This window comes from Carassius auratus, chromosome 4 (assembly GCF_003368295.1).
Source record: "Carassius auratus strain Wakin chromosome 4, ASM336829v1, whole genome shotgun sequence".
In the NCBI taxonomy this organism is placed as follows: Eukaryota; Metazoa; Chordata; class Actinopteri; order Cypriniformes; family Cyprinidae; genus Carassius; species Carassius auratus.
The window spans coordinates 12,129,605-12,141,265 of NC_039246.1; the positions used below are offsets into that span (position 1 = coordinate 12,129,605).

The window sequence follows — 11,661 nt, forward strand, 5'->3', positions numbered from 1 at the left end:
ATACATGTTGTGCTGGATAAAAGAGCCGAAACCTCTAGTACAGATGAGTTTATTACAGACCATTACCGTGGACATGTCATATAAAGGGATATAGCGGATCCTTTATACTCTTTTTAACACTGAACTACATGATACTGAACATGCGTGTTTTTTGTTCTAAGCCCTGAGACTGAGAGATTTAAAAAAACATACAAGCTTTGGCCAATGAAGAGAAAACCATTCTGCACAATAACTCTTCTGTTCCTGGTGTGATATGCAGTTTTGTATCGGAGTACTAGTTTGACGCATAGAAACACTGCTCATGTATAAGAAGATCAGAAACAGCATTTTAGCCATCGATTTTCAGATCTTTGGCCACCATCATGGCTGTGACGGGGTGCAGCGTTCCACGGTGCTCCTTAAAAGTCTTCACTGCCTCATCACTGAACTTGGAGTTGTAAACTTCCCTAAAGGAGAAAGAGAAAAGGAGGTCAGCAAGTGCACTTTAAAATAGCCTTGATGAGCTCTGGACACTTGAAAACAGAAGTGTGCACGTTTGCTCGCTGTTGCAAATGACTATGGACTTCTCTAAACAACTGTATGAATTTACCTGAAGAGTGGGCGAGTGAATTTCATTCGGCCCTGTTCTGTAGCCATCTTCAGCGCCAGGGGAACGGCTTCCTCCCATTGTGCCCTCACACAGATGCGCAACCACCTGCATAAAACAACCAATTTGATACATCAAATACTAAAATATGTAATCATATAATTAAAAAACCACAACAACAGGGTGCTTACCTGAAGCGGATCTCAGCATTTTTAACACTGTTCATCTGGTAGACCTCCTGCATCTTCTTCACATGGGACAGAGGAAGGGGAGCCTGGAAATATGTGAAGAAAACAGACACATTTTAAAGGGTTAGCTCACCCAAAAATGAATATTAGCCCATAAATTACTCACCTTGAAGTCATCCTAGGTTTATATGACTTTCTTCTTTCAAATGAATCTAGTCAAACGTTATTTTAAATATTGTCTTTGATCTTTCAAGATGTTTGATGTCATTTAGCGGGTGTTGCACTGCATCGCTTCATGAGAAGCTTAATAAAAAGTGCATTCATTAAAAGAAAAAAAAGTGTCTCACATGGCTCCGGGGGGGTGAAAGGCCTTCTGTAGTGCATCAATGTGATTTTGTAAGAAAAATATCCATATTCAAAATGTAATATTTACTTTAATCTAGCTTGCGCTCACTGTTGTAAACAAAGCAGTTCCAGGGGAATGACATACAGTATGAGGTCGGTGTTGTGCATGTGCTGGTGAGTCTCGTGAAAACCAACGTTTGTTTACAGGAGCAAAGGAAGCAAAGTTTCTTTATTTTAGCAATGGAAACCCAGTCTCCTCTTGGCTTATATCGAAATACTCCGACATTCTTCCTTACAAATCCTCGTTTTGTACTTCTTATTAGTGACCGTTGTTTTGTTTCGATCTCTCCCCTGCGTTTCCACGTGTGTCACTTCTGAGCGGCATGCTCAAAGCTGACCTCATACGTCATTCACCTGGAACTGCTTAGTTTATAACTGTGAGCGCAAACTAAATAAAAATGATTATGACGTTTTGAAGATGGATATTTGTCTTACATAAACACATCGATTCGCTACAGGAGGCCTTTGTTCACCCCCCGGAGCCATGTGAGACGCTTTTTTTGTAATGGATGCGCTTTTTATTAAACTTCTCATGGACCAGTGGAGTGCAACACCTACTGAGTGGCATTAAACATCTTGAAAGATCAAAGACCATTTTTTAAATAACTCCAACTGAATTCATCTGAAAGAAGAAAGTCATATACACCTAGGATGATTTCAGGGTCATTTTTGGGCTGATTCTCATTTTTAGGTGAACTAACCCTTTAAGACTACTACTGCTTTCAGTTCCTGCATCTTTTAATCTGCAGCACTAAATGTGTCACATAGCTCTGCAACAACATACTGAGACATTAAGACTAAATTAGATTTCCACATCAAATAAAAATTAAATAGGTATCTACACAAAAAAAACAAAAACAGATTAAATATTGAAATAATATATTTTTTAAATCACATTTATACAAAAATGTGAACATTTCATGCTTAAGTGCTATGCACCCTGTAAACTTTATTTTTTTTATATAATTTTATATATATATGTCAAATTAAAAAAGGAAATTAATTATAAAATAAACATAAAATCACATTTATATAAAATGCGACCAGTTCTTTATTATGTAAAACTGTCATTTAAGTTTTACATTGAAAAAATAAGTATGAAAAATATTTAAATTGTTATTAAATAATTGAAAAATAAATATAAAAAACTAAAACAAATGTGCAGTCTGTACATTAAATTTACATATATATATGCAAATGTATTTCTTTCTTTTTTTCACCCCTTTCTTTCTTAGTCGTCTTCACATTAAAACTTTTTTTTTTTTTTTACAGTTCAGAAGGTGCTATGGTCAATTCTAGGATGTTCTTGACAAAAATATATACTGTGTTGATACTGTAGTCTCTAGACATGACTTTGGTCCCTCCTTCAATTTAGGATTTTAAAGTATTTATTACCTCTTGGAGCAACAAAGCCACAAACTCAATGAGCTGAGGAGAGTTGAGTTTCTTCACGTCTGCCTCAGTGAAACTTGCCAGGTCTTCATCTTTTGCCTTAACAGAGAAAAAGGAGGTTTAGCCTAAAACTCAATGTTATTTAGAGAAGCTTCAAAACTGTGACAGGCTTTGGTGTGGTTTAATAGGAGAACGGCTCACTTTCACCCATCTCTGGCACAGAGCAGTGCAGGCATCTGCCATAGAGGTATCATACCTGTGCACAAAGAGGTCAAGTTAAAATCAAATCACACAAACACACACACACACTCCAAACGTGTGCTCCAGTGCTCACTGTGGTTTGACTGGGGGCATTCCTGGAGTGTGCATCCATCCATTCCAGTCCACTTTATTCAAGATGTCCACCTGACAAAGAAACAAACACAGACATTTAAACAGGAAATAGAATTGGTTTTAGAATTCTCACAGGATTTTTGGTTGACCCCATCGTGAATGTTTCCTAATTACTATTATAATTTTTTTATGACAAAAGACTGAAATGATTATAAAAACAATGTGTATTCCTATATTACTGGGCTTTATTTGGCATCTTGCATACAATAATTATGCATTTATATGTTCATGTACAGAGTGAATCAGTTCTCACCTTGTCTTTGAAGTAAGTGAACAGATAGTTCTTCCATTCCTCTGTGGTTACACTGCCATAGGCAAACAGCTGGATGTAAGACTTCACGAAACCCATGAAGACCTCTAGAATTAAAGGCAGAGAAAGTATTTTACTTTTATTGGTTTAAACATTAAATCTTTAAATGCTTATTTATTTACACATTATTTTGAAGATATAGATGTTGTATGTATATATATATATATATATATATATATATATATATATATATATAATTATTTGACTTATATTGTCATAATAAATATAACAATTATAATTAACTTTTAGCTTGCTTTAAGTATTTTAAGATATAAGATTTAAGCTTGCTTTAAATATTTAAGTATATTTGATTGGTTGTACATTTATCTAAATATTATACATTAAAATTAAATAAAAAAAATAATAATAATTAAAATATTATATTAAATATTATTGTTGTTGATATTGTATATACATTCGGTCATCATGGAAAAAGTACTATGAAAGTCAATGGATATCATCCACTATTTGGTAATCCACATTATAAAAAATATATTCCTTTGTGCTAAACAGATGAAAGAAACCAGTTTAGAGGTTTGGAAACTCATGAGGGTGAGTAAAATAAATAAATAAATAAATAATAAAATGACAGAAATTTCTATTTTTCACTTTAACGCTTGACCTACTTTAAGCAGTACTGGCACTGTAAACTGGAGAGGAGAAATCATTTTGTGTGTACCTGGACCTCCCATCAGTTCCTCCAGATGATAAAGCAGAGCGAATCCTTTCTCGTAGGGCACAGAGGAGAAGGCTTCATCCACGTCCACCTCATGCAGACTCGGGACCAGGTTTGTGAGCACATTATTCGCTCCATACTGTTTGACCTACAGTACAAAACGATACAGCAGTGACTTGATTTGCCAGTAAACTGCATCAGGATATCTAAACAGAAAATCACCAAATGACAAAAAAGTAGTTGACATAATTTGCATGATTTGAGAATAATCTGCTGTCATTTCCTGTGATAATCAGATAAAAGTTAAGTGTGAAATCTATGTGTGACTTACAGACTCTTGAAGTTCTTTCCACCCTCCGATGCCTTTAAACTGCCTGAGCTGTTCACTCTCCATACACCTGGCAATCATTCTCTCGATGTACACCGTATGACCCTCATTCAACCTGCAGAGAAAGACATTTGTTACAGGGGTCATATCACAGAAAACAGGATCTTTCTAACTTCTGATCGGCATATTCAGTGTGTCTGCCTGACCAGAAATGCTCCCAGGTCCTATTAGTCACCAGGTTTCCCGTCCAGCTGTGGGCAATCTCATGAGCAATGACCTGCAGCAAAACCAAAAGCACAGGGTGCATTCAAATTAGCAGAAGATATGTGATTTAGAACAAATTCACAGTCATTAACCTAAAAATGTTTTGATGCACAGATTACTTACACCAGCGAGGGATCTGTCTCCAGCCTGAAAAACACAACGAAAGAGTAAGACCATCAACAATATCCATATATTCACTTGTTATTAGTACCTTATAACAATGCAACTAGCTAATTTTGCACTTTATATTTGCATTTTATACCTTGTCTGTAAACTGCCTTTTTATATCGTATTAACCGTCTTTGTTGTATCATTTTGTATATTTTAATTGCCTTTGTTATATAATTTTAATTGTGTAGGACTACAGATGGAAATTAGCATAATGCTAAATCTGGTGCAGCCATCTTTTTAATGTAACTGCACATTGTAAATAAACTAAACAACAAACTACAAACATCTGGTGCAGCCATCTTTTTAATGTAACTGCACATTGTAAATAAACTAAACAACAAACTACAAACAAACACTAGTTTTATTACTTTAATTTAGTTTTAAATATTTTATCTTTGTTTTTACACTGATGTGGTTCTGGTATGTTTTTCTGTTAATTCATTAAATAATGCATTATAAAACATGTATATTCTATAAACATGAACAAAATTCAGGGTTATCACACTTTTTGACAAATTAATTTGACCTCTCCAGTTGAACAAGAGCAATAAGTAGTGAATTAATATAGAAGAGAAACTTTACTCAGAAATATACATTTACTTTAGAAATATGCATATTTCTTAGCATTAATATATAAAACATTATAATATATTATATAATATATTTATCTTGCTTTGGCTGCATTTTTAACAAACAAAATAAAGAAAAAAACTATAATATTATGAAATTATTACAATCTAAAATTTGTAAAAATAAAATTGTTTTATAAAATGTAAAATATTAAATTTTAACTTATTTCTGTGATACAAAGCTGAATTTAATCATTAATTAGGCATTACTAACGTCTTCAGAGACATGATCCTTCTATCATTTTCTTTTTTTTTTCATTTGCTGCTCAACAAACATTTCTTAATATTATTAATGCTGAAAACAGTAGTGCTGCTTAATATATTTGTGTAAACCATTATACATTTGTTTTATGGACAATAAATAGAAAGTTCAGATGAACATCGTTTATTTAATTATAGAAGACTTACTGTCACTTTTGATCAATTTAATGCATCATTGCTGATTAAAAGCATGATTTTTTTTTTAATCATCTTGAGACTAAACATTTAAAATAGTGTATATAATTTTGTAACACATTTATTTGTGTTTTATACTGTAAGTTCACAGGACTTGTTCAGAACCTACGTAGACCGCGATTGAACACTTGTTAACTTTAGTCTCTAAATGTGGCTTTGCATGTCTGTGTGAACGCATCTAATAGTTGCAGAAGGCTGCATATATTTATGAAGAGGAATTTTACGGACCAGTACAGTGGGAGTGACAAATGTGAGGCAGGGGTTCTCCATGCCCCCGTAAGGAAAAGATGGAGGCAGCACCAGGAGATCATATTGGCCCCACACATACGGCCCTGCCAGACTCTCAGCCGTCTTTAACATGGTCTCAGTCTGATGAACAGAAAGCAGCAAACAGTGTTATCTGTTATTCATATTACAATTCAAATGTTTAGTGGTGTAAAATATGTTTATCACAATCTGTCTTAAAGGGATAGTTCACCCAAAAATTTAACTTTTGTGTTTTGATTTTTAACTGAAACCAATGGTCTGTCAGTCTTTTAATGTAAGTGGATGGGAATCACGGCTAAAACATACAATACAACAAAAAAAAAACTACACAAACAAAACCAAATTAAACTCCACGGCTCGTGCCAATACACTGATGTGTAAAGACACAAAACGATCGGTCTGTGCAAGAAACTGAACAGTATTTATATAGTTTGTTCCCTCTGATTCACTCAACGTGCAAACTGTTCAAACTCTCCTGAGCGCGTTCTCAAGCAGGCACGTGAGGAGTCTTCTTCTTGCTTTATGGCGGATCGCAGACTTATAAGTGCATTACTGCCACCTCTCTCAAATCGACCATTGACACACTATCTACAATCTCAATTAAGAGTGTCAATAGTCCATTTGATAGATAGGTGGTGGTAATGCACTTATTAGTCTGCGATCCGCCATAAAGCAAGAAGAAGAAGAAGTAGACGCCTCACGAGCCTGCTTGAGAATACGCACAATAGAACGCGCTCAGGAAAGTTTGATCAGTTTGCACATTGCGTGAATCAGAGGTATAAAACTATATAAATACAGTTGTTTCTTGCACAGACAGATCGTTTTGTGTCTTTACACATTAGTGTATTGTCACGAGCTGCAGGGTTTCATTTGGTTTTGTGTTTTTTTTTTTTCTATGTTTTAGCCATATTTCCCATCCACTTACATTATAAGAATGATAAACTGCAATGGTTTGAGCTAAAAATCTCAGTTTGTGTTCTACTGAAGAAACAAATTCATCTTGGATGCCCTGGGGGGTAAGCAGATAAACATAAAATTTTCATTTCTCTTTAACATTCAAAAGTGTCAAACTCAGTCTAGAGCATCAGAAAAGATTCCTCTCACCTCTGAAAACTCAAACGCTGCCTCATCCACATACTCCTTCTCAGACCAAACTCTGGATCGGGGGCCGATTTCCCTGTAAACCGCACACAAAGATCATTTACACCTCATCTAGGAGGTGTGCACATAGATCTTAAATGTTTGGAATTATTAAGATTCATCTCTTATGCTCACCTAGGCTGCGTTTATTTAATTAAATGTGCAGTGAAATTAATAACATTGTGGAATATTTTTACGATTTAAAATAACTTTTTCTATTTTCATTTATTTTAAAATGCAATTTATTCCGGTGATCTCAAAGCAAAATTTTCAGTGTCACATGATCCTTCAGAAATAAATCTAATGTATCTACTTAATGCTCAATAAACATTTCTTATTATTATAAATGTTGAAGACAGTTGTACTGCTTAACATTTTGTTCTGTTGCATATTATTACGCACTACCATTCTACTCAGCTTTGACTAAGATTTTAAGAATTCAATACTTTAAGCAAGGATGCATTCAATTGATCAAAAGGGACTTTCTATCTTTTAAACATTCCATCCAAAAATCAGTTTTAAACTGATGAACTAGATGCATCAACTGTTTTCAACACTGATTATAACATTCTGCTGGCATGATCTGCCCAACTCCATCCGAGCAGATCTTCAAGAAACGGCTAAAGACATCTCTTCCATCTACACTTGAACTTCTAACACAAGAAATATCTATTCTATTTCGATTCAATCCACTTATTTTCTTTTTATTTATTGCTAATGCCATGTACAACTGACCAGGACTTGTCACAGCCCTTATATATTGTTGCTCTTTTGTGGATTTGCTCCTGTTGTCCTCATTTGTAAATCACTTTAGATAAAAGGATCTGCCAAATGATCAAATGTAAATGTGAATGTAAAAAAAAAAAAAAAATCATTGTTCCAAACTTTTGATCAACAGTGTACGTGACCATTTTTCCACTGTTTTATGGCCCTTTTGAATTAAAACAAGCTATGTTTGCTACTATACCTTTCTATATATAAATTACTTCTTATGATTGGCCAACCAATGTGAATGTGAAATACATCAGCCACGAGTAACAACAGCCACAACTGAATGCTGAATATGTAAATATGGCTGGTCATATGAAAATATGAGCATGGTTCTAAAATCAAAACTGGCAAAACAGAAGGAAGACAAGAGAAAGAACATCAGAAGAAAGATCACCTGCTTTCCAAAGCGCCAACAACAATAGCAATGAGGTAAGAGGGCATTGGGACCTGCAAAAAGAGAAAAAGATATGAAGACAGCATTTGGAAAAACAACTCTTCATAAAAAATAAAAAAATGTGACGCTGACCGGCTGCCTGAAGCGATAGATGACCCGGCTGCTGTCGCTCGGATCTGGTTCCTGACCATCACGCAATGCACTCATCAATGCCACCAGCTCTCTGGGGACAGACACCTGAGACACAGAAAAATGTTCCAGTGTTACCGGCAGAACTACTGTGGATTTTAATGAGTTTCCTTTTAGTTTAGATGGTTTTGGCATGCACTTCAGTGCTGCTTCATTGAGTATATAATTAGTTCTTCAAGCAATTCATGCATGTTACCTGAGCATAGTAAGTGTGCTTCACTGATGGAGTGTCCTGACAAGGCACCATGGTCCTACAGTGAATGGCCTGTTGTAGGTAGAGACAGTCAGAGTAAAAAAAAAGGTTGGAAACATTTGTTTGATCACATTGCAAATGCATAAAAAACACCATATTTAAGGTTAATTACACCAAAACTCAAGTTATGTAATGACTGCATAAATATTAATATTTCAAGGAAATTGCACATGAACCACAAGTCTTCACACACATGTGCTGTGGTGGAAAGTGTGATAAAATGAGAAATGGTGACCATTAATTGGTAGAAAAAAATAATAAAAACCGGTACACACAATAAACTGAATCTGAGATTTTGGATGATTGTGATGTCGTAGTCCTATGCAAACACAAAGGTTTAGAATTTGCTTTCAAGTTTAAGGCTTGTGGTATAAAATCAAGTGATTTCAAAACCTAAAACTACTTTCTGTCGTCTTATTGCATTTGAACATTCAAATGCATACTTTTTTTTTTTAATCAAAATGCCATCTTGGCAACATAAATGCAACTAGTTATGTCTTAAGTGAACATAAACAGCAGGTAGAATATCAGATTTGTGTCAGATTTTGGACCTGTGCATTAAGCCTAATATACCTGCTGCTGTTTGTGTCATTTAATGTTAATCAAAAAACCAAAGACATATTAAAACAGTGTCTAACATTAAAAAGCATAGTATTTTTATATTAAATTTATACAGGTAAGATTTTGTTGCCGTTGTTTCTTTTTTTTATCTTATGTGGTATTTCTTATTTCTGGTAGACCAATAGAGTTTGACGTTTCCAGCTAGGTCCATTTCATTTGTGTCTTTATTTTATTGTATTTTTGTCCTGTTGCTTGTAATTAATTAAAATTTTTAATAAGTAATTAAAAATAGTGATACAAGTTTTGGTCATATGATATCACCCACTCATAGCGAGGACATACCTGGCACTGGCTGAAAAGGTATGGATGTTTTTTCCCAGCAGTCTGTTTGGGGGTCAACCACTGCAGTGCTGTAGCACTAGGAGATGTCTCATATTCGATCTCCACAATCACATGTTGCCCACTGAAACACACACAGATAATTTAAATACAAGTTGGGAACAATGAGGAAAAACTTTGCATCGAAATTAACAGGACTGTCAAAGTTGACTTGACAAACTCATCAAGAGAGTGAGTAAATTTTCACCCAATTCATTTTAAATTTTTGGGTGAACTATTCCTTTAAAATGAATGCATTCAATTAAATATGATGTTTAATTAAATCATATATTAATGATGTATTAATATAATATAATTTGCATAATAATAAAAAAAAAGTTAATATATATTTACTTTATAATAATTAAATATTCTTCCTTTGGGGAACTTGGTTAGATCAAGACAAATTTAGCTCACAGACGATAACTTTGTTCGCAAAACATAGCATGCATTTGCAGGCATGTTTTACGGTGCATTTATCTTGTTAGTGAATCACTTAACACAAATAACTTAAATATTAGAAGTAGAAAACCAAACTGCTTTTCCTTAGTACAGAACAGGTTTGTGTCAGTACCGTGAGAGTTCAAAAGGCAGAGTGATCTCTAGCGGGGATCCCTTAAATTTATGCTTATTCCCCAGAGCAAACTGCGCAGCCTGGCCATTTGCAGAAACCTTAAAGATCTTCAAGTCCTTGGAGTCCAGCGTCTAGAAAGAAGGATCGAAAGTGAGAGAGAGAGAGAGAGAGAGAAAGAGAGAGATACAATATTAATCAAACAATATATACCTAAATCTGTTTAAAAAATTGATATAATAACAAAAACTGTATATTTACGGTGTATGGCTTAAGTTTGCAAACTTCATGTTTAAATAGGCGTGACTTTTGATATTCAATAGTAGGTATTTTATGGTTGAGGTAACATCTTGTCAAAACAATTCATGGAAATCCATGTTTGGTATATTGGTTTTCACTTCACACCTTTGAAATGCAAACTGCATAGCAGTTATGTAAGCTTAGATTTATCTTTATTAAGTGCACCTGTACAACAAGTTCAGGTAAAAGTCTATCAATGTGATCTGGACGATTCTGAAATCAAAGTTCAGGTCAAGTGCAGTAAACCAGGTACACAGTACGTGACTAATAAACCTCATTAATGATGAGATACATTTTACATTATTGACAATATGACAAGAAAAGAATACGCACATGCATTTGCAAACGCTGATGGTTGAATAAATGTATCAAATTTATAAACGACACACTTTAAATGCGATTAAATGTCATCAAGTTACGCTGCGGATTTAAATACAGTATCAAGTTCAGGTAGATATGCAACCCTACTGTTACTGTAAGATAAGCATATTTTACATGCATGGCTAAACCTTATAAATGAAATAGTATTAGCTATTAGTAGCGATCTTCTTCAAGGAACAATCCATTAGATTCTAGTACTTATTACAAATGAACTAGAACAATAATAACAATGTTAAAGAATACAGAACACTGCATCTTACGCACACATAGGTGTGTATGTGATTGTGAGGTGTAGTGATTAAGTCAAGCAAACACAATGACAGCTTTGATGAACCAAATGAAAACTGTACCAGAGAAGCGAATTTATCCTCCAGAACTTCCACAGTCAGGGCGACTTTTCCTTTGAGCACGTGCCTGTCAAAGTCAACATGGTAAATGAGATTTAAGTGCTTGGTGGCGCACTTGGAGAGAGAGGAAAAGGAGCTGGGGTCTGACACAGGAGCCATGGTTGAGACAGAGAACACTCCGCTCGTGCTGCGAATGGATTTTAACCCACACACATTCACGTGACACCGGTTGGGTGAACGGCATCATGGGAGTTGTAGTTCTTCTGAGCTACAACCACGGCGAGAACGATGAACTACTGTCCTCTAGCGGC

The 11,661-nt window shown here is 34.8% G+C and overlaps 1 protein-coding gene across 1 annotated transcript; it reads right to left on the minus strand.

Annotated features, from left to right (window-relative positions):
* Positions 1 to 33: 33 nt before the first annotated feature.
* lta4h (leukotriene A4 hydrolase) lies at positions 34 to 11,509 on the minus strand. Its single transcript, XM_026226797.1, has 19 exons — positions 11,354 to 11,509; positions 10,326 to 10,456; positions 9,716 to 9,836; positions 8,756 to 8,824; positions 8,503 to 8,607; positions 8,371 to 8,423; positions 7,170 to 7,242; positions 6,027 to 6,167; positions 4,666 to 4,689; positions 4,485 to 4,555; positions 4,282 to 4,393; positions 3,954 to 4,098; positions 3,218 to 3,321; positions 2,906 to 2,976; positions 2,773 to 2,827; positions 2,575 to 2,670; positions 778 to 860; positions 590 to 694; positions 34 to 446 (listed from the first exon to the last, which is right to left on the minus strand). The coding sequence occupies exons 1-19, from the start codon at positions 11,507 to 11,509 to the stop codon at positions 329 to 331; spliced, it is 1,833 nt and encodes a 610-aa protein (XP_026082582.1). The 3' UTR covers positions 34 to 328.
* Positions 11,510 to 11,661: the final 152 nt, after the last annotated feature.

What these genes read in the sequence shown, in the direction of transcription:
- lta4h (XM_026226797.1), bottom strand. Translation starts at nt 11,509, where the DNA reads ATGGCTCCTGTGTCAGACCCCAGCTCCTTTTCCTCTCTCTCCAAGTGC. An exon ending in GGAAAGAACTTCAAGAGTCT is followed by an intron (nt 4,099 to 4,281) that starts GTAAGTCACACA and finishes TTTGTACTGTAG; the next exon opens with GTCAAACAGTATGGAGCGAA. An exon ending in TGGCTTTGTTGCTCCAAGAG is followed by an intron (nt 861 to 2,574) that starts GTAATAAATACT and finishes ACATATTTCCAG; the next exon opens with GCTCCCCTTCCTCTGTCCCA.